The sequence below is a fragment of the Microtus oregoni genome, unplaced genomic scaffold, assembly GCF_018167655.1.
Source record: "Microtus oregoni isolate MIOR12 unplaced genomic scaffold, Mior012 000002F_ref0000024, whole genome shotgun sequence".
In the NCBI taxonomy this organism is placed as follows: domain Eukaryota; kingdom Metazoa; phylum Chordata; class Mammalia; order Rodentia; family Cricetidae; genus Microtus; species Microtus oregoni.
In genome coordinates, this window is record NW_024543061.1 from 61,907,048 (window position 1) to 61,934,464 (window position 27,417).

Genomic DNA, 27,417 nt, shown 5'->3' on the forward strand with positions numbered 1-27,417 from the left:
CTTCTCTGAGGAACCCCACTGCCGGATAGCAGACAGTTGTGCCTTCACCTAAGGGCAAAGGAAAGCATGGGTGCTGGCCAGGAAAGGGCCTGCACTAATACAAAGCTCCCTCCTCCAAAACGTGGGCTTTTTTTACTTTGTCCAAATAAAGCTGCTTTAACAAAGATGCACGGACCATAGGTTGGGGGCGTGGCAGAGTGGTACAGCCTGTTTACCGTGAGGCCCTGGGACCCGCCCTTAGCACGTGTGTACGTGTGCACACACAAAGCTGATATACTGAACAGCCTGTGTATGGTGTCCACTTGGTCACAGGGCTGCAGGAAGGTCTAGTAAAAATATCATTTATCACAGGGATTCAGAAATAGTTCCTCTCTGGATTCCTTTTGTTCCTTTGGTGGTGGCAGTGTGTAGGGTCTTCTTTGTTGCCCAGGCTGGCCCCAAACAATTTTCCACAGGTGTGTGCCACTGTGCCCAGCAAAACTTAACTCTCAAATCAAATTCTCGGTGCCTTACAAAAGAAGCGACAACCAAATCCACATCAACTTTTTGTTTTAATAAATAAAGAGTATTTGTGGCTTAGATTTTTAGATCACGTTTACAGATGAGGACAACTAGACCCAAACAGTAACAGTGAAGTGAGCGTTGCTGGAGGAATGCAAGCCCCACATGCATGTGACACCGATGCAGGGGACAGCATGCACAACTCACTCTAGTCTAGACTAGGAGCAGGGAGGAGGCCCTTCCGTGGTGAGGGCCACGCGGCACCATCTGACCCCTCCAGTCCTGCTGCAGAACAGTGCACAGCTGTAGTGTGTCAGATGAGCTGGGGCTGGGATCCTGCCCACACCACGCGGCCGTCCCTTCTGTTGACACTGGGCATTAGCTGCAGAGGGTATCCACTGATTACCAGGATTAGAACAGAAAGAGGAAGCCACACAGATTTCTGCTGCTCCAGGACTACAGCCTTGGGCGAACTGCACCTCCCCAGGCTCAGTCCAGAAACTTCCTATTGGCATTTGCACCGAACAAGGCTCCCCGGACCTCCGGCATCATCTGTAAAGAAGCCAGTCAGTAAATAAGGACATCAGATAGGGCACAGCCACACGGGAAGGTCAGAGCTAAGCCCATCAGATTCGTCCTATACACTGCACCCTGCCAGAGGGACTTCCACAGCCACACTGTGGGCTCACACGTGTGGGCTTACAAAAAGGACAGGAGAAAGAAAGGCCTGGAGTAATCACCATGTAAGCCTGTCCCACTGTGACACAGGGACGGTGTGTGAACAGCGCTACTGCATCACAGTAGATCAGACACGTTTTTGTTTTTGTTTCTTAAAGATTTATTTATTATGTAGACAGTGTTCTGTCTGCATATATACCTGCAGACCAGAAGATGGCGCCAGATCTCATTACAGATGGCTGTGAGCCACCATGTGGGTGCTGGGAATTGAACTCAGGGCCTCTGGAAGAAAAGCCAGTACTCTCAACCACTGAGCCATCTCTCCAGCCCCCAGACATGTTCTTTCTGAGTGCCTCCAGCCTGCCAGGGATGACCACACAGGGCCCTCAGAATGCAGTTTATGCTGAAGTCCTTGTTAGAACAGAAGGACTTTGCCTCAAATGTCTAGGGCTGTGACCAATCTTAAGGGTCAGATAAAATCTTGCCCAGCATTCCCTAGGAACTTGCAAAACTGGTTCCCACCTGCCAAAAAGAGTCATTTCCATTACCTCTGGCAGAAAAGACATACGGCTATCTGGAGTTGTATTTCAATGCTCCTGCAGGTCTCCAGGCTCTCAGTATCACAGGTCCACACTGGCATCCTCATCCCCCCAGGGTGTTCCCTCTGCCCCCTTTTTTCTCACCATCCTTCCTCTCTTGCTCCCCCTTCTTTGTTCTACTCTCTCTTGTTATCACTAGCTCAGCTGTTCTCTCCCGCTCTCCTAGCCCTGGCCACATCCAGTCTGCCGGCCACGCTCTGTCTACTTCTTTCTCTCTCTGCTCTGGATTCTTTCAGATGCCTGACTGCTCTCTCTCTCTCTCATGTCCACAATACAAGCTTCAACCATACCATGGGACGGTCATGTTGGCAGTTACTTTACTGCGCCCCCTCAAATATAACTTTATGTACTGGTGAAGAACCGAAAGGAGAGAAAGTGTGTGTGTGTGTGGCTAGAGATGGAACAGGGTTTTACTGCCTAGCCCAGGCTGGTCTGGAATCAGCAATCTTTCTTCTGCTTTCTAAATGTTGGGATTATTACAGGTGTGGACCATTACATCTGGCCTGAAGTTGTTTTGTCTCCTTAGGAGACAGAGAGAGGGTGGGGAGAAGAGGGAGACTCCATGCCCACATGCTGTGGAGGCCAGAAACACACATACCTTATGCTGGCTTAGGGTTTGCTGACTCAGCTAGGCTGGATGGCCAACAACCCCAGGAATCCTCCCACACCGGCTTCCCTAGTGCTGCAATTATAAATATGCCATCATGCCTGACTTTTTATGTAGTTTCCTGATATGGAACTCAGGCCCTCAAGCCTGTGAGGCAAACACTTTACTCACTGAGCTACTTATCTGCCCAGCCCAGGCCTGGAGTTCCACATCCACGTAACTCCCATCTGCACTACCAGCTGCCACACTCTGGGTTACCGAAGCTGACCAGGAAAGCGCTATGGCTGCAAGCCAAGCCCGTTCATTCCCAGCACAGTGCACTTCCTTGGAGACTGACCTCAGACACAGTGATCCTACCTCAGTTTCCCAAGTGGCACCACTAACCCCCTGGTCTGGCTAAACTACTCTGCTTTGAGACAGGGGTTCTTTGTGTAGCTCTGGCTATCCCGGAACTCACCCTATAGACTAGGCTAGCCTCGGCATTCAGGTATCTGGCTGCCTTTAGACATGTGCAAACCACACCACTAAATCAGGGCCTGAGCAAGGTAGCGGTGCAGCTGCTGAGCACTACAGGTGTCTCCTTGCAGCACTTGAGAGCAGTGCCCGCTTGTTGTGGAATATTCCTTTACACTGTGAAGATACCTCACTGCATTTGGTTTAATAAAAATCTAAATGGCCAGTAGCTAGGCAGGATTTTTCAGGACAGACAGATGGCTGGAAAGAAGAAGCCAGAGGCACGAAGAGTCTCCAGCCAGAGTAAAGATAAAAAAAGCCACGAGACAAAAAAAAAAAAAGTAAATAGAAATGGGCTGATTTAAGTTATAAGAGCTGGTCAGAAACAACAAGTCTCCTTGTGGTTATTTGAGAGCTGGCAAGGGGGACAGAAAAAGCCGGACTGCATCAGTCCAAAGGTAACCAGAAGCCTTCCGCACTCACCTGTTGGGCTATGAGGTCCAGCCGGCTTTCCAGAGTGTTGGAAACCTTTATCTTGCGATCCCCATTATAGATTTCAACTCCACCAGCTCTACAGAGAACACAGGAAAGCACGGGCTTGACAAGTGTGCATCCATCACGCTTGCACAACTCCCTCGGCACCGGTGGCCGAGGCATGTGAAGTGGATACTAAGGCGACAGCTTCAGCGAGAACTCACACACAATCCCAAGTGAATGCTGAGCACAGCCACGTGTTACACCACGCAGCTCAGTTGCAGCCAGGCCTCCCCAGCAAGTGGAAACTGGCTTCAGTTATCGTAGCTATGAATCAACAGGCAGCCCGCTGACAGACAGGGAGGACAGGCAGAAGACAACAGCTATTGTCTGCCTCTACCCAGCCCTCACTGTCACCCCACTCCTCGATGGCTCTCAGCACACAGGAAGTACACACAAGTCAACTATATTACAATGAGCCCCAGGAACCAGATTCACCTACAGCCAGTTCTGTCAATTACTGAGATAAACGGACTAATGGCCTGGATGATGTTTGAGACAACACCTCACTAGGTAGTCCAGGCTAGCCTGGGACTCACCATCTAACAACCGTCCTGCTCTGCTGAGATTACTGACTGGCATGCGCCATTATATATGGGCTGGGAAAGTTTGTACTTTCTCCTTGGTACATTTCAGTAGATGACGGCTGCAGACACAGCCACTCCCTCTTCACCCTCCACAAAGACAAGACAGTGCTTTGCCGCCATCCAGACTCCTGGCTGTGTCTGGGGGGAATATGAAGACAGCAGGGACAGGAATAAGCAGAACTGAATGTCAGCGTGGGTTTTCTCTCCTGGGTTTTGGGACACAGTGTCTGCATACAGTCCAAACTGCTTCCAGCACTCTACCCCCCACCCGAGTCATAAGGCCGAGCAACAATAAACTATCTTGTCTCAGCCTCCTGCGCATGAGCCCCCAGGGTTTTTTTGTTTTTGTTTTGCTTTTTTTGTTTTTGTTTTTCCCCCTAAGAAAGGGTTTCTCTGTGTAACCCTGGCTGTCCTGGAACTAACTCGCTCTGTAGACCAACCAGGTGGCCTTATACAGAGACTGCCTGCCTCTGGGATTAAAGGCACTTGCTACCAATACTTGGCCCTAGCTTCATTTAAAAAAAAAAAATGCTGGTCATGAACTCTTGACAATCTCCTGCCACCCCAAATACTTCAATTACTATCAAGTGCCACCATGGCCAGTTTTTCCTATGTGTGTTTATTCAGAAATATTAGTGTACCTTCAGTCATTTGAAGATACTATTCAATAGTATAGTACTATACTGTATGTATAGTGGTATATATACTACTATATACTAGGTACTTTATTACTCTTCGGTGCGGGGGATGGGACCTAGAGTCTCATATCCATTAAACAGACCCTCTATACTGAGCTACACCCCAGCCCATTTCACTACTATTCTGAAACACACATGATGACAGTCTCCAGGCAGTATCAGCCGCTAATACCAGTGAGTGCCGTCTAGACATGACCTCATTTGAATGTCGTGAGAGTGCCAGGTAGCTGTACTTCAGTTGAATGAAGTCAGCTGGGCATGGTGAGCCATGCCTGTAACCCCAGCCTCCTGATTTCAGATTGCTGGAAACAAGACCAACCTGGTCTACAGAGTGAAAGCCTGTCTCACCCCGTCACCACCAGAAAAACAAAAACAAGAACTCTCAAGGCTCAGTGAGATTAAGTATGGGGTCCAGCACTGCTCCGACAGTATGTGGCCGGGTGGGGAAGGAACCCACATCTGAATCATCACAGCGTTCATGACTCCTGGTTCTACGTGGGGTAGGAGGAAATGAAGCAAAACCTCAAAGCTGCAAATCTAATACTGTTGTCAGTGTTCGCAGCCCATTTACATTCCTAAGCCTCTCGTTCTTTCCACTAAGTTCAAAATGTGTCCCGCGATGCTCCAGGTCAGGCAGTGTGACATTAGATAAGCTGTGCCCACACTAGGAGTTTCTAAAGAGGAAGAACTGGAGCCCTGACGGATGACAGCCACAGGCTTCTGGGGAACACACCATACCTCATCTTGCACGTCTTGCAGCCAAGACCTCAGCCAAGAAAACTCTTTCTGTATTTAGGGCCGAGGAGTAAACCCAGGTGTGGGCTTTACCGCTGAGCCACACCCCCCTCCCCCACAAACAACAAAAACAAGACATTTTCTAAAAGGCTGGGCACCATAGCCATTCCCACAGCAAGAAGATCAACAACAGGAAGTCTCCTTACATTTCCTCAGGCAGGTAGGCCTCCTGGTCAATTTGGACATCGACGTCTTTTTTGGTGGCAATTTTATACATAGGAATTGCTTTTTGTACTGCGGCCTGAGGGAAACAAACAAGGAAAGATTTTCAGGTGAAAGCAAACTTTGCTGCTGAGGACACCATTCCCGAGGAAGAACAAAAAGCAAAAGCCTGCACGCAGGCGGGAGAAGAGACACAGGCTCAAAGGCTCTAGCAACTGAATGAACACACCAAGGGCAGCGCCACAGAGCTCAGGTGTGAGTGAGGCAGTAGACAGCCTGGTATCAGGAGCGAGGGGGAGGGGTGGCTGCTGGCCTGACCTGAACTGGCAGCTGCAGAAGTGAGAGGGCACCGCTTACCAAGAGAAGTGCAATCCACACCCATTACGACAGCAACTACAAAGAAGTCCTACACTGAAAAGCTGGTTGGGGTTAAGAACAAACAAAGCCTGCTCTTCCAGAAGGCCGATATGATTCCCAGCACCCAGAAGACAGCTCACACCGTCCATGACTCCAGTTCCAGGGGAACCACCTCTGGAAGGACACCAGACACATACGTGGCACACAAACATACGTGCAGACAGAAGACCCATGCACATAAAAATTTTAATTAAAAGGAAGTATTGCCAGGTATGAAGAGATACAAGAATCTTTGTGTATTGTAGGTAGAAAAACACAAGGCAGAGGCAGGTGGATCTCCGTGAGTTCAGGCCAGCCTGGTCTACAGAGTGAGTTCCAGGATAGCCATGGCTACACCAAGAAACCCTGTCTTGAAAAATCCCGGGGTGGGGAGGGGTGAGAAATTTAAATTACAATTGCCTAAAAACTTTAAGGCCATGCCTAAAAAAATCAAACAGACTGAACTTACTTAGGCATTCGGCCACCGCAGTCACTCAGAGCCCTTTGGCTGTGACTCAAGGGTGAGCAATACCCTGGCATATCACAACGCCTCAACTGCCTGCTCTACTGGGACAGCAATACAAGCAAAGGGCCAGGCTCAGCGAAACAGCTCTGTGAATTCAAGGTCAGCCTGGTATACATAACAAGTCCCAAGACAGCCAGAAACCAAAAGACAGAAGCAACTATCACAGAGAACCTTAAACTACTTTGTTCTACAGTATTAACTGTGTGTACAGAGGTCAGAGAACGTGCAAGAATCTGCCTTGTCCTTGCATGTGGCTTTACCTGCTAAGCCATCTTGCCCATGCCTAGTCTACCTTATATGCTGGAGACTCATTTGGCTAGTTTTTTTAAAAAAAAAATAATTTATTTAAATTTATTCTGTGTACATTGGTGTGAAGGTGTCAGATCCCCCGGAACTGGAGTTACAGACAGTTGTGAGCTGCCATGTGGGTGCTGGGAGTTGATCCGAAGTCCTCTGGAAGAGCAGCCACTGCTCTTAACCACTGAGTTAACCACCTGGCTTTACGTCAACTTGACAAGCTAGAGTCACTTGGGAAGAGGGACTCTCATTGGGAAAATGTCTCCACAGACTGGCCTGTAGCTAAGTCTGGAGGCCATTTTCTTAATTGGGGGGGAGGTGATCCTGAGTGCTATAGGGAAGCGGGTGAAAGCAGGCATGGTGACACATGCCTTCAGTTCCAGCTGAGGCAGAGGACGAGGATCCAGGCGTTCATGGCCAGCCTGTTCTATATAGCAAGTTCCAGGTAAGCCAGGAATAGAAATATAATTAAACCCCGTTTCAAAACCCAGCAACCAGTAAGAAGCGCTCTCCCACATCAACTCCTGCCTCCAGGTTCCTCCGTGACTGCCTCAGTGACAGCATCCGCCCAGTGCAGGCAGTCTCTGACACTTCAGCCCTTTTCAACGACAGTAACTAAGTTCTTTACCTTCACCAGAGGGAAATCCTGTTTTCTGCACCGCACAATCATTCGGGGCTCCAACAGCTGGTACAGGCCCTGGAAAAAGCAATCAGAGTCTGTAATGGAAAACAGACAACAGCGTCCTGTAGTTCTTTCCAGTGTCACACAGAGCTCTGCACAAACAATGCAGTATGAGGACACAAGACAGCAAGCTCCGTACTAGCACTAGACACGGACTGAAACCAGAGATTTTCAATGCTCGACCGCGTTCCTACGGAGTCCTATTAGCCGGACTGAGGACTCTGAATTAACATGAGTAAAATAAAAGATTCATAACCCAGGAGCAAACAACTGAACTTTTTTCCTTTTTTTCCTAGTACTGTAGTACTAGGCAGCGAACCTGAGGGTTACTCACAAGCTATGCAAATATTCTGCCTTGACCACCGAGCTATGTCCTCAGCACTAACCATGGATTTAAAGTCAAGTATTTTAAAGGTCAAACCAAAGTAGGGACGTGTAAAGCTGCAGGCGACAGGTAGATCTGACCAGAGGGTTAGAAAGAAAGGACTTTGTTGCCCCTGTACAACACACACCAGACACAGGAATAAGGAAAAAGAAGTTGAGGTGGAAAAACTGAGCTGGCCTCTGACAAACTTTAGAGGCTCCCAGGACTGCAGCTGTGCATAGCCAACTTGGCATAGAACCATACCTGGAGGACCAGCCCGTCCAGCAGCACTTGGTATCTGGTAGTATCTTTCACCACTTTGCTGAGTCTCTGTTTGGCCTCATTTAGCAGATCCTACAGAGAGCGGAAAGAGAAAGCGCTGTATCTGCCCGTCACAGCGCATGCCCATTGCCTCACATCCCACTGCTGGGTATTCACTAAACACACATCCCGAGACACAGATAATGTACCTGTCTGTGCTACAAACACTGCAAGAAAGCAAGGAATATACAGGACAGTGGTGGTGCACACCTTTAATCCCAGCTCTCAGGAAGTGAGTTCTAGGACAGCCAGGGCTGTTACACAGAGAAACCCTGTCTTGAGAAACTTAAACAGTCCAGGAAACACCACTTGAGTTTCTCTGTATATCTCTGGCTGTCCTGGAACTCACCCTGTAGACCAGGCTGGCTTTGAACCCAGAGATCTGCCTGCCTCTGCCTTCCGAGTGCTGATGAGAAACACCATTCTTGTTCTTAGAGTTCTCTTTAGCAGATCTGCTTGGCAGAAACCTATGGGACTGATGAACCTGCAAAGATCTATAATTATAAATTACAAAGCCTGTCATTCCAATTCAGAGATGGAAGGAATGCTGAGTGTCTAAGGCCAGCTGGGACTACACAGCAAGACCTGGTCAGTATGCTGGTGTATGTCTGCATTGCTAGGATCCAGGGCCTGCCTGACTCAACTACAGGCTCTAGGGCTATTGGCACCTTGTCTCTAAACAAAGACAATCAGGTACACACATGACTTTACTCCCAGCATTCAGGAGACAAAGACAGGTGGATCTCTGAGTTTGAGGCCAGCCTGGCCTACAGAACGAGTTCTAGGATAGCCAGGGGTACACAGAGAAACCCTGTCTTGGAAAAAAACAAAAACAAAAACAAAACAATCAACAAAAACAAAACACCAACAATCTGAGGGTGCAGGTCAGTTAGTAGTGTTTGCGTAGCATGTATGAAACTCTGGTTTAGACCCCCCAGGACTACAAAATGGGCCACTGTGGTGCATCCTGGTAAGCCCAGCACTAAGTAGAAGCAGGAAGCTAAGAAGTTCAAGGTCATCCTTGGCAACACAGGAAAGTCTAAGCCAGCCCAAGGTACATGTTGGTATTTGGCATAGTGTAGGTTTCAAAGCCAGTAACAGCATTAGACAATTCAGCTACTGTGAAAAGCCTGTATAAAGAACCAGGAGTGGGACTCGCAAGATGGCTCAGCAGTTCAGAGCACTGACTGCTCTTTCAGAGGACCTGGGTTTAATGCCTAGCACCCACATGTCAGCTCCCACCTGTCTGTAACTCTAAGACCTGACACCCCCACATCAGGCAAAACACCAGCACAAATAAATAATAAAAGCCAAGAGTGGCACACCTGTTACAGTCTCAACAAAACAAAAAAGCAAAACAAGAAAACCTTTCTCTGATGGATGGTGGTGGAGCATGCCTTTAATCCCAGCACTTGGGAGGCAGAGACAGGCGTATCTCTAAATTTGAGGCCAACCTGGTCTACGAAGTGAGTTCCAGGACAACCAGGACCAAGCAGAGAAAGGCTGGAACATTTCTGTCCTAGGTTACAGTATCCTGCACAATGTGGTTGCTTAAAACAGCTAATTTCCCTTTTGTTTCTGACAGTCTCACTATGCACCTGTGCCTGGCCTGGGACTCACAGTGTAGCCAGGTGGATTCAAACTTGCAGTGATTCACACCTTGGCCACCTGAATGCTGGGGATGCAGGAGGGCCCACTATGCCCAGTTTCATGTGGTGCTGGGGACACTAGTTGCACCAGTGCAAGAGCTTCCAGACACGAGCATGTTCAATGTAAGTGCCAATTCCAAGGAAAACAGTCCCCATGCCTTCCCAGATCCACTGAGTTTCCTACTGTAGGATAAAAGAACTTTACAAAGTTCTTCTGTTTTGTTTTTTGCAGACAGGGTTACTCTGTGCAGCCCTGGCTGTCCTGGAACTCACTCTGTAAATCACGCTGGCCTTGAACTTAGAATCCACCTGCCTTTGCCTCCCTAGTGCTGGCATTAAAGGTGTGTACCTCCTTCGCCTAGCTAAAACAATCTTTTTTTCTAAATTGAAAGCAGGTGTGGCTCTTAGTTTTACATTCATGGCCCTATCTTCAGCCCCTGACTGTCTTATATGCCATTAACTTAAAATGGTCACTAGACTCAAGGCCAGACTATTACCATGCCATCATTTATTATTAATATCCAGTATAATTATTTGCTAAAAAAATATTTTTCTCTCTAAAAAATGCTCATAAACCTGAGCATATTGGTGCATGCTTGTAACTATACTCAGAAGTCTCAGACTGGTTGAATAGTGGTGGCATACTGTCTTTAATTCCAGCACTCAGGAGGCAGGAGGATCTCTGTGAGTTTGAGGCCAGGCTAGTCTATAGAGAGAGCTCCTGGCCAGTCAGGGTTACATAGGGAAACCCTGTCTTTTTTTTTTTTTTTTTAAGATTTATTTATTTATTATGTATACAACATTCTGCTTCGATGTATGCCCGCACGCCAGAGGAGGGCGCCAGATCTCATTACAGATGGTTGTGAGCCACCATATGGTTGCTGGGAATTGAATTCAGGACCTCTGGAAGAGCAGCCAGTGCTCTTAACCTCTGAGCCATTTCTCCAGCCCCCAGGAAACCCTGTCTTGAAAAAACAAAAAACACTCAGAAGACTCAGTCTGGTTGGGTAGTGGTGGCACACGCCGTTAATCCCAGCACTCAGGAGGCAGAAGCAGGTGGATCTGAGTTCCAGGCCAGCCTGGTCTACACAGAGAAACCCTGTCTTGAAAAGCAAAGCCAAACAAACAAAAGATCAATCAGACTGGAAGATCAATTAGGCCAACTGCATACTGAGAAGCACACTATCACAAAAGCAAGCAAACAAAAAACACCAACCCAACCAAACACAACAGCAACAACAAACCATTATTTCTAAATGCTAACTAATAATTATCGTGGGAAAGTGAACGAGCATTTCACAGTTCCATAGTCACTAGAGCTAAGTACTCACAGCGATGAGGTCATCCCTTGCTCTGAGGACTTTGAGTCTTGCTTGATTCATCAGATTGGACATTTGACTACAAAAGGGATGGGAGACTATCAATACAACATCAAAAACAACGATACAGAAAAACACACACTTTCCATGTAAGCAGAGGACGCTGGGTAAGCAGTCAGCAGCCCTGCAGGAACCCTGGAGTCTCCAAGCACTCTCACCAGTTTTGCCCTTCTTTTTTGATTCAAGGTCTCACTGTGTAGCTCTGGCTAACTTCAACTCTACGTAGACCAGGCTGGCCTGGAACCCAGAGCTCTGCCTCTGCTGGATTCTAGGAGTGTACCCTATGCCCCCATCTTCTTCCATCTGTTAGCTTTGGAGATAAACCATAGACCCTGTTTATCACCGCCATTTTCAAACTCATGACTCTCACGTCTCAGACACTAGCTCCCACCCCAGCTAAGGCTTCTGTTCACAGTGACAAAAGCCCACTAGCTTGCTGATGTCAAGAAGTAGACTCCCAGTTCAAGGCTAGCGTGGTCTACAGAGCGAGTTCCAGGACAGCCAGGGTTACACAGAGAAACCGTCTTGGGGAGAAAAGAGGAGGAAGAACTAGACTCTCAAGCTGCTTCGTCTTGTCTCTGTAGTTTTGAACTTTCTTAGGATGAAGAGCAGATCTCGGGGTGGAGTTTTGGGCCCAGCACAGGGTAAAAAAGCACCGTCCCACTGAGCTATTCCCTGTGACCTTGCTTCATTGCCTTTCAAACCTTCCTAATGGCTGAGGACTGGCAAGGCTGGTTGGTGGAGCGTGTGGATAGTACAAGGCCCTGGAGTCAATCTCCAGCAGTGCAGAAATCACACATGGTGGCACATGCCCGCAGTCCCACTTAGAAGCTCTGGCCAACGTGGGCTACAGACACATGGCTTCTTTAGCTCAGTGCATTAACCATCATCTCCTTACATTTTCTTCTGCTGCTCAATCTGTTTTTCTTTCTTCTCATAGTATTCCATAATCTTCAGTCTTTGGGTTTGCACAAGACGACCCTTCTCAATGTTGAACTCTTCTTCTGCCTAGAAGAATCAACATATATTAATTTAGAACATTCAATTTGGCTGATCATTATAAACATCCAGGAACCAGGAATATGGGAATACTTCCTTTCTTTTTATTATCATTAAAACCCTAGGATGTATTACAAAGGTAAACCCTGATCCTTGAGTTGGGCTTATCGGTAGGATTTCTGGTATCGAGCATGGGCACCAGGCCCCCCAAACTTTTTGGATTCACAGGGTTGAGGATCAGCCACAAACAGGGTCCAATCATACTGGATGAGGATATCTAAAAATATGGAACGCTTCATGAATTTAAGTATTATCCTTGAGCAGGGGCCATGCTAATCGCTGTATCGTTCCAATTTTAGTATATGTGCTGCCAAAGCAAGCACCAGGAATACTTTCATATATTCACTTATTCCCTATGTGAAAACTTAAAATTTATTATAACGCTTATCCTCAAAGATTACTTTGTTGTGGGGGCTGGAGAGATGGCTCAGTGGTTAGGAACATTGCCTGCTCTTCCAAAGGTCCTGAGTTCAATTCCCAGCAACCACATGGTGGCTCACAACCATCTGTAATGAGGTCTGGTGCCCTCTTCTGGCCTGCAGACATATACAAACAGAATATTGTATACATAATAAATAAATATTAAAAAAGATTACTTTGGGCCGGGCGGTGGTGGCGCACGCCTTTAATCCCAGCACTCGGGAGGCAGAGGCAGGTGGATCTCTGTGAGTTCGAGGCCAGCCTGGTCTACAAAGGGAGTTCCAGGACAGGCTCCAAAGCTACAGAGAAACCCTGTCTCGAAAAACCAAAAAAAAAAAAAAAAAGATTACTTTGTTGGCCAGGCAGTGGTGGTGAATACCTTTAATCCCAGCACTCAGGAGGCAGAGACAGGCAGATCTCGTCTACAGAGAACTCTAGGACAGCCAGAGCTGTCACACAGAGAAACCTTGTTTCGGAGGTGGGGATGTGATATAGGCGGGTCATCTGTCTATGTGTTACTTTCATTGGTTAATAAAGTAACTGCCTTGGCCTTTTGATAGGGCAGAATTTAGACCAAACAGAATGCTGGGAGAAAGAAGCAGTCAGTCAGATGCCATGATTCCCCTTCCCGAGATGGACAGTGGTTAGACTCATGCCGGTAAGCAACAGTTAAGTGGCAAAACACATTAATAGAAATGGGTTAATCAAGATGTGAGAGTTAGCCAGTAAGAGGCTAGAGCTAATGGGCCACGCAGTGTTTAAATGAATACAATGTGTGTGTTGTTATTTCGGGTGTAAAGCTAGCTGGGCAGGAGCTGGGCGGGACGAAAAGCAGGCCTGCCCGGAGCTCCTTCTACAGGAAGGGAGGGATTACTTTGTTTTTGTTTTTTTTAAATGTGTCTCCTTAAGTATGCAGGTGCTTCTAGAAGTCAGATGAGGGTATTAGATCCCATAGGGCTGATGTTACAGGTGGCTATGAGCCACCCAATATAGATGCTAGGAACCAAACTCTGATCTTAAATAGCTGCCATAATGCTCTTGACCAGTCTTTTTAGAGTTAGAAATCACATATTTTCTTTCCCTGGTCTTCAACATGTGGGCACTCCTCCCAGCTCTACCTTCAGATGCTTGGATTATGGCTTTTGTTCTGTCTGAGACTAAGACTAATGGAGCCACAGCTGACTGAGTTCTCTTGATTCTACATCCTAAATGCTGGGAATGTGCCAGATCCCTGTAAGAATGCTCTCGGTGGTCTATCAAATGTTGACGATTCTCATGCAGTAAGACCCTAACCGCATGTGGTGGTGCACACCTTTAATCCCGAAGCTCAGGGCAGAGGCAGGCAGACCGAACTTGAAGACTGGGATGGGTGAGATGGCTCAGCAGACAAAGGCACCTGATGCCACATCTAACAGGGCCCCCGTGGGAAAGGAGAGAACTACCACACAAACACCACGGCACATGCACTAATGTGCATAAGGGGTGGCCACACCACCTGGGAATCAGATCAGAGCCCGCCCAGCCATCACCAGGGACGCTTCCTCCTGCAGGAGACACACAGCTGGACGATGTGCAGGGAGCCACAGACCTTGAACACTCAGTCCTAATGGGACGTCTTCATCAAACCCTCAGAACTCAGAAAAAAGAAGAAGAAAAAAAAAGCCGGGTGGTGGTGGCGCACGCCTTTAATCCCAGCACTCGGGAGGCAGAGGCGGGTGGATCTCTGTGAGTTCGAGGCCAGCCTGGTCTACAAGAGCTAGTTCCAGGACAGGAACCAAAAGCTACAGAGAAACCCTGTCTCGAAAGAGAAAGAAAGAAAGAAAGAAAGAAAGAAAGAAAGAAAGAAACTAACTGCAAGGAAGCGGGGCGAGAGGATTGTAGGAGCCAGTGGAATGCAGGACACCAAGGAAACAAGGCCTTCTACACACTACAGGACTGACACACATGAACTCATGACTGTGGCAGCAATCACAGGTCTAAGTCAATAAAGAAGGAACACAAGCTCCCACCCCTACCCCAGAGCTATCCCCAGCTGACCAAAGAATGAAAATGGCCCCCACAGACTCAGGGAGCAGCATTATGGGAAGTGTGGCCTTGTTGGAGGAAGTGTCACTGGGGGTGGGCTCTGAGGTTTCAGAAGCTCCTGCTACCTGCGGATCACGATGCAGAACTCTCAGCTACCTCTACAGCACCCTGTCTGTCTGAATGCCACCATGCTTCATGATAATGGACTGAACCTCTGAACTGTAAACCACCCCAATTAAATGTTTTCCTTTATAAGAGTTGCAGTCAGGCTGGGGAGATGGTTCAGAGGTTAAGAGCACTGACTGCTCTTCCAGAGGTCCTGAGTTCAATTCCCAGCAACTACATGGTGGCTCACAACCATCTATGAGATCTGGTGCCCTCTTCTGGCCTGCAGACATACATGCAGAACACTGTATACATAAATAAATAAATAAAATTTAAAACAAAACAAAACAAAAAAAGAGCTGCAGTATTCTTCACAGTAGTGGAAACTCTTAAGCGTTCTACATACAAACCACACTTAAGGGAGGCCCCATGCCTGGGACAGACGGACAACATAAAACAAATTCAATGGCCGGGCGGTGGTGGCGCACGCCTTTAATCCCAGCACTTGGGAGGCAGAGGCAGGCGGATCTCTGTGAGTTCGAGACCAGCCTGGTCTACAAGAGCTAGTTCCAGGACAGGCTCCAAAACCACAGAGAAACCCTGTCTCGAAAAACCAAAAAAAAAAAACCAAAAAAAAAAAAAAAACCAAATTTAATGGTACCTTGGGAGATGTTTTCTCTCATAATGCTTTACCTGGGCTTTCTTTTTTTAAAGTTACATGTCTATTATTGTGTCTGATTTTGTTTTTATGGATTTTGTGTACCTGTGTATCTGTATGTATGCATGTATGTATGTATTATTCATGTTTTTGTTTTATTTTCAATAAAAATACAGTGCATGAGTACATGTGCACACAATAAGTGTAAAAATTGTGGGTTGTTTTTTTTTTTCCAGTTTTTTGAGACAGGGTTTCTCTGTGTAGCCCTGGCTATCCTGGAAATCACTCTGTAGAACAGACTAACCTCCAACTCAGAGATCTACCTGCCTCTGCCTCCTGAGTGCTGGGATTAAAGGTGTGTGCCACCACCGACCGTCATAAAAATTGTTTTTAAACTTCAAGGCATCTTCACCTTACAGGGCAGCCTATAGTACATGATATACTGTCTCAAAAATAAGAACAAAAGAATTATGACTTTGGGCAAGTTACCAATTTAGTTATTTAAGGCTTGGAATAGGTATTTGAACTTCCACATTCTTTTTAAAAGATTTATTATTTTAAATTACATGTAGGTATGTGCTAATGCCCATGAAGGCCAGAAGCATAGGATCCCCTGGAGAAGGAGCTACAGACAAGACAGCTGTGAGCTGCCTGCTATGGGTGCTGAGTACCAGACTTAGGTCCTCTGGACAAGTCGTGAATGCTCTTAACTGCTGAGCCTTATCTCCAGCCCCTGAACCACATTCTACAATGAGTGCTAAAGACCTAGCTCATGTGGTAGAGCACTTGCATGCATGCCATTCAATCCTAGCATGCCATAAAACAGGTAAAGTAAGTAATTCCAGCACCTAGGAGTTGGGAGTACAGAAGTACAGAACAGGTTTCTCTGTAGCTTTGGAGCCTTCCTGGAACTAGCTCTTGTAGACCAGGCTGGCCTCAGACTCACAGAGATCTGCATTCCTCTGCCTCCCCGAGTGCTGGGATTAAAGACGTGTGTCACCACTGCCCGCCCAGACTCCCCCCTCCCCTTTCTTAATGATTTATTTAACTTTATTTTATGTGCATTGGTGTGAAGGTTTCAGATCCCCTGAAACTGGATCTCCAGCCAGTTGTGAGCTGCCATGTGGGTGCTGGGAATTGAACCTGGGTCCTCTGGAAGAGCAGTCGGTGCTCTTAACCACTGAGACATCTCTTCAGCTCCCCCCCCCCCACTTTTAAAGGTGGGCAGTGGTGGTGCATGTCTTTAATCCCAGCACTCAGGGAGACAGAGGAAGGTGGATCTCTGTGAGTCTGAGGCCAGCCTCATCTATAGAGCCAATTCTAGGACAACTAGGGCTACACAGAGAAACCTTATCTTGAGGAAGGAGAAAAAAAAGAAAGATATTTTCTTACTGATCATATGTGATGCGAAACTAAACAATTTTAGCAGTAATAGTGCTTAGGAAAAGCAAACAGCACAAACCTTTAGTTAACTTGAAAATCTCACCTTTGCGTCGATTTCCTCTGCCTTCTCATTGGCTTCTTGTTCGATGAAAGCCATCATGTGCTTGATCTAGGTGGGAAAAGACATCATGTCTCAGTCAGGAGGACCACCAGGTTCAGCCTGCCGTGTCTACAGGGCACTCTGCATAGCAGCCAGGGCTACAGAGCCAGTGCAGACTCAGAAGGTACAAGGCTGACTGCTGCTCCTCTCAAGCAACAGCCAAGGATGCTTCTGCAGAAACTGCGACCACACGCGGCTCATTCCAGCTCCTTGAGCTTACTGTTGATGCTCCCCCTTCCACCAGTCTTCACGTGGCCACCGCCTCAGGCCCCAGCTTACCCGCCATCCCCTGAACTTCCCACTGCTGTGCTCCTAGGGCACTCTGGATCTCTCTACCAAACACCTAACATCTCGATTGTTTTCATATTTATTGAGTGTGTTAGGGTGTGCATAACCACCAAGGTCCGCCACCTGTTAGGCTCAGCTCTCTACTGCCACCATGGAGGTCCCAGGGATTGCAGTCACCTCACCTAGTAAGTCACCTGTCCTGCTTAGACACAACAACACAAGCTGGAGTGAAAATGGAGTTTATCTGTCTTGCTTTGTCCTGGCCGATCTTTAAAAAAAACATTTAATATCAATAATAAGCTGCTTGGCCGAACAGTTCAGGCTTCTTACTGACTAATTCTTCACTTCTCAATTAACCCATTACTATTAATCCATGTTTTGTCCTGTGGCTTTACCTGTGTTCTAATACATCGTGCTCCTCCAGCAGCTGGCTGGCATCTCTCCTGACTCTGCCCTTCTTTTTTTTTTAAAGATTTTATTTATTTATTATGTACACGGTGTTCTGCTTGGACGTTTGCCTGCAGGCCAGAAGAGGGCACCAGATCTCATTACAGTTGGTTGTGAGCCACCATGTGGTTGCTGGGAATTGAACTCAGGACCTCTGGAAGAGCAGCCAGTGCTCTTAACCTCTGAGCCATCTCTCCAGCCCATGACTCTGCCCTTCTTTTTCCCTGTAGTCAGCTTGGCTTTCCTGCCTAGCTATATTCTGCCTTGCTATAGGCCAAAGCAGCTTTTATTATCAACCAATGAGAGCAACATATGTTTACGGAAGAGTTATCCCAGAGCACTAGAGCTAGTTATCTGAGAAGAGGGAACCACAACTGAGAAAACTGTCCCTGGGAGACTGGCCTGTAGGAAAGCCTAAATGACATTTCTTAACTAGTATTTATGTGGGTGGTGCCACCTCTGGGCAGGTGGTCCTGGGATGTATAGAAAAGCAGGCTGAGCAAACCCATATGTAGTTTGTTTCGGTCCCTGCCTCCAGGTTCCCCCTGACTAGGTGGGACTGTGATATGTAAGTGTAACTGAGATAACTCTTTCCTCTCCAGAGTTGTTTTTGGTTGTAGTGTTTTAGCATAGCAAGAAAAATGCTAATTAAGAGGCTGGAGAGATGGCTCATTGGTTAAGAGCACTGCTGCTTTTCCAGAGGTTCAATTCCCAGCACCCACATGGCAGCTCACAACTGGAACTCCAGATCCAGAGGATCTGACACCCTAACACAGACACACATGCAGTCAAAACACCAGTGCACATTAAAAAGAGGAAAGAAAGAAATCCTAACTAATACAGAAATAAGCCATATTTAGAAAGGAAGGAAGGCAGGCAGTACATGTCTGAGATCCCTGCACTTGGGGAGCAGAGGCAAGTGGATCTCTTATGAACCAGTGTAGTGAGACCCGGGCTCAAAAACATAAACATACTTTAATAAAGTGATCAGCGTTACAAATGCTCCAAGACCTGGCTTCCTGGGTGAAACCAATTCAAACCTGTATTACCTGCCTTCCTTAGTGCTGGACCTCTGGGCTGCAGACCCACCCTGGCCAGCCTAGCCTAGAGCAAAGGTATATTTACAGTCAACCAGGATTCTAAGACCGTGAGTCAACCCCTTAAGGACACTTAGCTCCACCCCTAAATCAGAAAAAAAAAACTTTCAAAAATGTGGGATTTTTGTTTTGTTTCTCTTTGATATCCCACTATTAAAGTTTTCTGGAGTCTAGTCCCTTAGAAAATCTGCTGTAATAAATGACCAAACTCTCTAGATAAAAAAATCAAATACTTTGTACAGGGAATGAGGTATATGGTTCAGTGCTTGTCCACCATGTGTGAAGACCCGAGTCAGCACCACACAGCCCCAAATCAAATAGGCCTAGAATTGAAAAAAACATTTAAAAATGTTGGGAGAAAGAGTACTCTAGGATTTTTTTTCCTGCTTTTTTTTTTTTTTTGTGACAGGGGTTTTCTGTGTAACAGCTCTGGCTGTACTAGAACTTGCTTGTAAACCAGGCTGGCCTTGAGCTCAGAGATCCACCCACCTCTGCCTCTGAAAACAAAGGTGCGCCCCACCACCGCCCTGCTAGAATCTAGAATTTAAGCCCTACTCTAAGCCTGGCACTTGGTCTATATATTGCAGAGAATATACTGAATAAAACACACTGTCCTTGGCCTGGGAGTGTAGCTCACGGACAGACCACTTGCCCACCAAGACCTGGGTTAGAACCCTAACACCACAAAACAAAACAAGCCCCCCTCAACAAGTAAACAAAAGACCTCTGTTCCCCCAAGAGTGAGCACAGACTGCAGACTGCAAATGGAATTTCTCTCATTTTATATAAGTAAGAAATGGTTCTGTTCTAAAACCCAGTGATCACACTGCTTGGTTTCTGCACTGTGGCTTTCCTGTGGAGTTCTAACCAGAAGTAGGAAGGGAACTGCGGGTGAGAACAGGTTAAAAAGAAGGAAGTGGATTGTGCCTGAGAGCAGGCCACTCTGCTTTTCCATTGCATCAAGTTTTTCCTATGCTAAAACCGGAAGCAGTGACAAATGCTCCAAAGCCCATTTACTGTGAACATACTGTAGGGTTTCCTAACCTTCATGGATGTCACCCTCCTTCCCTTCTGTGACTACCACAGCTCCCTCTCCTCCCCACTCCCAAAAGGAAGAAAAACCTTACTGGTTTTGGTTTTTTTTTTTCTTGGTTTTTTTGAGACAGGGTTTCTTTGTGTAGTCCTGACTGTTCTGGAACTTGTTCTGTAGACCAGGCTGGCCTCGAACTCAAAGAGATCCACCTGCCTTAAAGGCGTGAACCACCGCCACCCAGCAAACCTCACTGTTCCTCACACATATTTGGTTAAGGATGAAATGAAAAGGCATTTTTACTAGAGATGGAACCATCAAAGACAAAAATACAGCTTATCTAGGAAGATTCCCTAGCAGTTAGAGCGCTTCAGTCAGGAGTTTCCTGGTGTTTGGAGAAAACAATAGACTTAGTTTTCTAACTATGCAGCATTAAACCGCAGCTTTCAACTTTCTTTTCTGGAAACCCATATGCAGCTAGGGTGGGGAGGTCTGCACCTGTCATATGAGGCAGGGGACTACCTGGGCTATACATACCAGGCTAGCCAGAACCACAAAGCAAGAATTTACTTCAAAACACTAAGGGAACTACCCCCAATAAATGAATGAATAAATGGATGAGAGAGAGAGAGAAAAAAGAAGAAGAGGAGGAGGACTAAATGCAAAGTCCCTGGAGACGTTTTACAGTCAGCAGACCAATGGGAAGCACCTTTCTCTTGCCATAGGCCTGTCACAGCACCCTGTTTCTCCCTAGGCTGTATTTCAGAATGTTCCTAAGATTCTTAAGTTAGAGTGTGAAGCCCAGCGGGCCTGAAATCATGATTCAGTCTGACCTAATCCATCATTAGGATTTCCCAAATGCGTAGCCCTGGTTCACACCACGAAGGTCCTCAAAGGCAAGCTGATCTTTCCCAACAGTCTCTTTCCTATCATACCGTGGGCCATTCCTTCGGTTTGGAAAAAAAAAATCAGGGAAAAGAAAAAACCCAGCTTTCATCCTTTACAAAAAAACTCTGCCGTATTAAGCAGTGAGAACCCCAGGAAAAAGGCGGTTGCTGAGATGGGAGGCAGAGCCTAGTTGACGGCTCCGTGACAGCAAGTGGACGCAGGAGACCAGCGGTCACGTGAGATGCACTGCAACCCCCTCTCTCCGGGACCGCAAATCTTCCCCATGCACACGACTCGCACCGAGAGCTGCGGCCGCCCTAAGACCCGGCTCTGCAGGAGCCGAACGCCAGCACAGCCCGGTACTGTGGCCGCGCGGCACCACGCCGGCCCTCACCTGCTTCTGTACGTCTGCATCGCTGAGGGCCATGGCGAAGGCGAAGCTCGGCGAGGGGACCGCCTCGAGACGGGGCTTTAAGCTGCGGCGGAGCAAACCCAAGACGAAAACCCAGCGGAGGGCTCAGCTTCCTTTACTTTATAACCCAGACTTCCGGTTCCTGTCATGTGACCAGGTCAGCGTCTTCCCAACCAATAAAAAGAGAACTGTACCCTCGGAAATTCCGCTCTAGCCCTGCCCTTCCTTTTAAGCGCAGGCGTAGACTGTCCTTTGGGCGTTTTTTTTTTCCTCCTGCCCCCCCAGGTGACTCGTGACTGCTTGTCAAGGACAAAATACCTCACGGAGGGAGGGGACTGTAGAGTGTCAGACGTTAGTCAGAATTATTTATACTTGTTCAGTGGTTGCTTTTGTAGAACAATTTTTGTTTCTTTTTTTTTTTTCAGGCTAGCTTCATTTTCCTGCTCCACCTGCCAAATGTTGGGATTATGGATACAAACCACGCCTGGCTCAGCCACTGAATATCCCAGTTTAGATAATTTACTCAGAGCCCAGAACCAAAAAAAAAAAAAAAAAGCTGTGTGAAGGATTTATGCCTTTAATTCCAGCCCTCAGGAGACAGAGACAGGCGGATCTCGGCTGTTAGAGGTCCGCCAGGACTGCCGAGTGAGTTCCAGGACAGCCTGGGCTACGTAGAAAAACATTGTCTCAAACAAACCGTTAATAAATAAACAAAACTTTACCCAGAGCTAGAGATGTAGCTCAGGAAACCGGGCAGTGGTGATGCACGCCTTTAATCCCAGCATTTGGGAAGCAGAGGCAGGCGGATCTCTGTGAGTTCGAGGCCAGCCTGGTTTAGAAGAGTGAGTTCCAGGACATGCTCCAAAGCTACAGAGAAACCCTGCCCCCTGCCTCTAAAAACCAAAAAAAAAAAAAAAAAAAAAAAAAAAAAACAAAACAGCTGTAGTTCAGTTGGCAGACTGCTTGCATAACACATACCAAGTCTTGGATTTCTGTCCTAGCATCTATGAGCTGGATGTGCTGAAGCGTATTCACATCCCAACACTCAGGTGGAGGCTGGAAAATCGATCTAACTCTTAAATTCCACATCATTCCTTTACATCGGAAATTTGAAGGCTGTCTGGGCTAGAGATTGAATAAGTGTTTTTATTTGAACCCAAACCATGGGACTAGAGACATGGCAGAGGGATTAAACCCACTGGCTCTTTTTCCAAAGGACTGGGGTTTAATTCCCAGCAGCCCTATGGCGACTCACAACTGTAACTCCAGTTCAAGAGATACAATGGCTTCCATGGGCACCAAGAATGCAGGCAAAACGACACATTTAAAAGACAAAATAAACCCCAAAACAGATTTAGCCTTAATAAAAACAAAGCGAGTTTCAGGATAGCCAGAGCTGTTACACAGAGAAACCCTATCTCGAAAAAAATAAAAAAATAAATAAAAACACAAGTAAATAAAATAAAAATAGGCCCTTTAATATTTATTATCAAATAAGAATTGTGTGAAAACCAGATCAAACCAATATGCAGTTTCAGTCCGGTTCTGATCTTGTTCGTTTCAAAACTTGCAGCCGATGTACACTGCCAGGGTTTAAACACATCAGGTGGCTCACAACTATCTGTGACTCTGCTCCAGGGGCTCCCACAACCCTCTGGCCTCTGAGGGCCCCTGCATACATGCTGCACATAAACTCATATAAATAAAAGTGAATAAAACAATCTTTATAAAAAGAAAGAAAGAAAAAGAAGCTGTGGCGGCTGGTGAGGTGGCTTAGTAAAAGGTATTTGCGGCATGAACCTGATGAGCTGAGTTCAATTCCCTGAGTCCACATGAAGGTAAAAGGAGAATATTGACTCCATAAAGTTGTCTTCTGATCTCCATACATACACTGCAGCATTCATGAGCCCACCTCTCTCTCTCCCTCCCTCCCTCCATCCCTCCCTCCTTTCCTCCCTCTCCCTTTCTCTCACAAACAAAACACACACACAAAGACAAAAAACAAACAAACAACAACAACAAGTCAACGAACTAAGCTGTAACCCATAAGCTTTCAATACATTTTGTTGTGGTGGGTTTTGGGTTTTTTGGGGGGTTATTTTGTTTGTTTTTTCAAGACAGGGTTTCTCTGTGTAACCTTGGCTGTCCTGGAACACACTCTGTAGACCAGGCTGGCCTCAAACTCAGAGATCCTCCTGCCTCTGTATGGAGTGCTGGGATTAGAAGTGTGTGCCACCGCCACCCAGCTGCTGTTGTTTTTGAACATTTATTATTTATATGTGTGTATTTATGGTGTGTGTGTGTCTGTGTGTGTCTCTGTGTGTGTGTGTGTGTGTGTGTGTGTGCACACTGGTGTGCTGCAGCTCCAGTGTGGCTGTCAGAAGACAACTTAGGGGAGTTGGTTCTCTCCTTCCACCATGTGGGTTCTGGGGACTGAGCTCAAGTCATCAGCCTTGGTGGCAAGCGTCTTTACCCACGGAACCATCTCACCAGCCCTTCTTTTTTGAGACAGAGTCTCATGTAGTCCACACTGTCCTCAAACACACTATATAGTTGAAGATGCCCTTGAACTCCTGATCTTCCTACATCCCACTTGAAAATCCTGGGGATCTGGGTGTAGATCTTTTGGGAGAGTGCTTACAACATGCACAAACCATGGGCTTGGTCCCCAGCACCGAATAAGCTGGATATGGTGGCACATGCCTGTAAGGCCAGCACCCAGGATCAGAAATTCAAGATCTGTCTACAGCCATATCACACCGAACTTGTCCAGTCCCATCATAAGTTCAAGATCATCCTCAGCTACACAGTGAGCTTGTGACCAGCCTGGGCTGCATGAGACCCTCTCTCAAAAGCACAATAAAGTGTTAAAAAATTGCTAGGATCATATGCCTGTACTGCCATGCCCAGTTTCACTTCCCCTTTCCATGTGCTGTTGATGACTATTGGTTGGAGTCTTAGAACCTGCTCTGCCTCTGGAAGAGCACAGATTTCCCAGTTCCGGGATTTCCCAGTTGTTTTGGTTTGTTAAGATTATAAATTATAATTAGACTAAGAAATTTTCCTTAAAAATTTTTATAGTACTACACTATACCCTCAGTCCAGAAAGATTTTTTTGTTTGCTTGTTTAAGACAGAGTCTAATGTATCTCAGGCCTTGGAACTAGCTAAGTTGCCAAGAACAATCCTGACCTTATCTTCCTGCCTCCATCTCCCAAATGCTGGGATTTTGGGTTCTGATGTGTTCAATATTTGTGTGATGTTATGAATTGAACCCAGGTCTTGAGCATGCAAAACAAGTGCTGTAACCAACTGAGCTAGAACACCATCCTTTTGTTTCTGAGTATCTTCAGATTTTTAAGGAGTGTTGCCAGGTATACTATGTTGTCTAGCTTTGTCTCCACATCCCCTGCATTCAGGAAGCTAAAGTATAGGAATCTTTGCCATGTCAGGAGTAATACTGTGCAGGCTGAGACTTAATTAAGACCAGACAGATAGAAAAAAAAAGGGGGGGGGGATTTAAAGAGATACTGCAAAAACAGGCAAGTTCCCAGGAAGGGAAAGCACTTTAAAAAAACAAACAATTTATTATGTATGTATACAATAGTCTCAGTATTCTGTCTGCATGTATGCCTGCAGGTCAGAAGAGGGCACCAGATCTCATTATGGATGGTTGTGAGCCACCATGTGGTTGCTGGAAACTGAACTCAGGACCTTTAGAAGGGCAGGCAGTGCTCTTAACCACTGAGCCATCTCTCCTCCTAGAAGAGTGCTTTTTAATGGTAGTTGTACTGGCTGGTTTGTGTCAACTTGCTTGAGTCATCAGAGAGGAAGGAACCTCCATGAGATCCAGCTGTAAGGCATTTCTCTCAATTAGTGATCAATGGAGGTGGGCTTCAGCCTATGGTCGGTGATGCCATCTCTGGGCTGGTAGTCCTGGGTTCTATAAGAAAGCAGGTTGAGCAAACTAGAGGAAGCAAGCCAGTAAGCAGCACCCCTCTGCCTCCAGGATCCTGCCATGTTTGAGTTCCTGTCCTGATTTGCTTTAGTGGTGAGCAGCAAAAACATGGAAGTATAAGGTGAATAAACCCTTTCCTCAACTTCTTTTTTGGCCATGGTGTTTTGCTTCAACAACAGAAACCCTAATTAAATAATAGTTCAAGGGAAATTTCTTTTATTGTTGTTTTATTGTTCTCTGTGCATAACCCCAGTTGGCCTGGGACTTGCTCTATAGGACAGGCTGGCCTGGAACTCAAAGAGCTCAACTTGCCTCTGCCTCTTGAGTGCCAGGAATAAAAGCATGTACCACCACGACCAGCAAAAGGAGAGTTCTTATGTTTTTATCAGGTCAATTGCCTTTGTGGGTTCATATCCATATGGTTAGGCTGATACCCCATTTTGATGAGGAATAGCTTTTTTCCCTGCTATCCACGTAGTAGAAGTAGAGAGCCACCACGTCCTGAAGTTTACCTCTGACCTCTACATGAAAGCCATGGTATACAGGCAATGTCACTACCATACACATAACTGAATAAATGAATGAATGAATGAAGTTTTAGGTAAACATAACAAATGACAATGCTCAGTTTAGAATGCAGAACATGGGACACAACTATCTAAACTTCAGATTCTAAATTATTCTGTTTATTTGTGACAAGATCTTTCTGTGTAGCTCAGGTTGGCCTTGAACTCAAGATTGTAGGTGCTATTCTGAGATGGATGACTTTGTTAATCTATTTTAACCTCAGATCAAGCTGCTTTGGCCTCAAAGCAAGCCTCTGCTGCTTTTGAGCAGGACCACAATTGTTTAACAAACCCCGGCTGCATGCAACCTAGGGCCTTTTGAAAAGTTCCTGTTTTTAATGAACAGGCTTAAGCTCTCAGAAACTTGACCCTTTCATGATCTGAAGTAATAGGGGAGGCGGTGGGGCTGCATCCCTGGCACCCCAGCCGCCTGCCCGGCTAGCTTATGCCCGAAATAACAACACACAAACTGTATTCATTTAAACACTGCTTGGCCCTTTAGTCCTAGCCCTTACTGGCTAATTCTGTTATCCCGATCAACCCATCTCTAATAATCGGTGAGCACCGGTCTTACCGGGAAAGGTTCAGCATGTCTAACCTGGCGGCTTGCTTCATGGCGTGTGTCTGCCCAGGAGCCGGGAGCATGACCTCTCTGCTGAGGCGTCTGCTCCGGAGAGCAGAGCTGTGGAGTCTGACTTCACTTCCTCTTCCTCCCAGCATTTTGTTCTGTTTACTCCTCCCACCTATCCTCTAACCAATAAAATGGGCCAGGGCAGTGCCTTTATTAGCCAATGACCTTCCTCCATCAATGATCCATACCTGCCATGCTCAGAGACGCTCAACAAGGGACTAGCTCAGGTTGTCAAGTTTGGTTGCAATGCTTCTTCTCCATCTGAGCTATCTTGTCAGCCTACTTCTTGTTTATTCCTGTGTTAAGATAGGAGGTCTTGGGCTGGAGAGATGGCTCAGAGGTTAAGAGCATTGGCTGCCCTTCCAGAAGTCCTGAGTTCAATTCCCAGCAACCATAAGACGACTCACAACGATCTGTAATGAGATCTGGTGCCCTCTTCTGGCCTGCAGGCAGGCAGGCAGAACATTATACATACTCAATAAGAAAGGGTCTTTCTGCCTCTGAACTGGGCTGAAGTGTCCTTTGTGCACATACCACTGTGCTCACTTTTTTAAAAATATTTATTTATTTATTTGTTATGTATATAATATTCTGTCTGTGTGTGTGCCTGCAGGCCAGAAGAGGATACCAGACCCCATTACAGATGGTTGTGAGCCACCATGTGGTTGCTGGGAATTGAACTCAGGACCTTTGGAAGAACAGGCAATGCTCTTAACCTCTGAACCATTTCTCCAGCCTCCCACTGTGCTCACTTTAAGTGAGGAGATAGTAAAGAAACCACCGAGAGTGGCCACAGGAATATGGCAATGGAAGGTCATAAGTCCCTCCTGCCAGAGGTTAGCGAATAGACCCTCTTTACTGATAAGAACTTGTTTCACAAGTTCCTGAGGAATTCTGGCTTTTTATTCTACCAGAAACCTATAGTCTAGCCTGGGCTGAGCCAAGACTGTCATCTATGGACACATGTACTTCCTGAGATCTAACATTCACCACTTTATTTTAAAAGTAAATTAAGTCAGCCAGGTAGTGGTGGTGCACGCGTTTAATCTCTGCACTCAGGAGG

At 46.6% G+C, this 27,417-nt stretch overlaps 1 protein-coding gene and 1 non-coding gene across 2 annotated transcripts; both read right to left on the reverse strand.

Annotated features, from left to right (window-relative positions):
- Positions 1-532: 532 nt before the first annotated feature.
- Positions 533-21,340, reverse strand: Atp6v1e1 (ATPase H+ transporting V1 subunit E1). Its single transcript, XM_041643230.1, has 9 exons — positions 21,183-21,340; positions 16,982-17,047; positions 12,127-12,236; positions 11,181-11,247; positions 8,144-8,233; positions 7,462-7,530; positions 5,599-5,693; positions 3,322-3,409; positions 533-1,053 (listed from the first exon to the last, which is right to left on the reverse strand). The coding sequence occupies exons 1-9, from the start codon at positions 21,213-21,215 to the stop codon at positions 991-993; spliced, it is 681 nt and encodes a 226-aa protein (XP_041499164.1). The 5' UTR covers positions 21,216-21,340; the 3' UTR covers positions 533-990.
- Positions 12,507-12,610, reverse strand: LOC121443769. Its single transcript, XR_005973702.1, has one exon. It is a non-coding gene; the product is annotated as a U6 spliceosomal RNA (small nuclear RNA).
- Positions 21,341-27,417: the final 6,077 nt, after the last annotated feature.

What these genes read in the sequence shown, in the direction of transcription:
- Atp6v1e1 (XM_041643230.1), bottom strand. Translation starts at nt 21,215, where the DNA reads ATGGCCCTCAGCGATGCAGACGTACAGAAGCAG. An exon ending in ATGCAGACGTACAGAAGCAG is followed by an intron (nt 17,048 to 21,182) that starts GTGAGGGCCGGC and finishes TTTCCCACCTAG; the next exon opens with ATCAAGCACATGATGGCTTT. An exon ending in ATTGAGCAGCAGAAGAAAAT is followed by an intron (nt 11,248 to 12,126) that starts GTAAGGAGATGA and finishes TCCCTTTTGTAG; the next exon opens with TCAAATGTCCAATCTGATGA.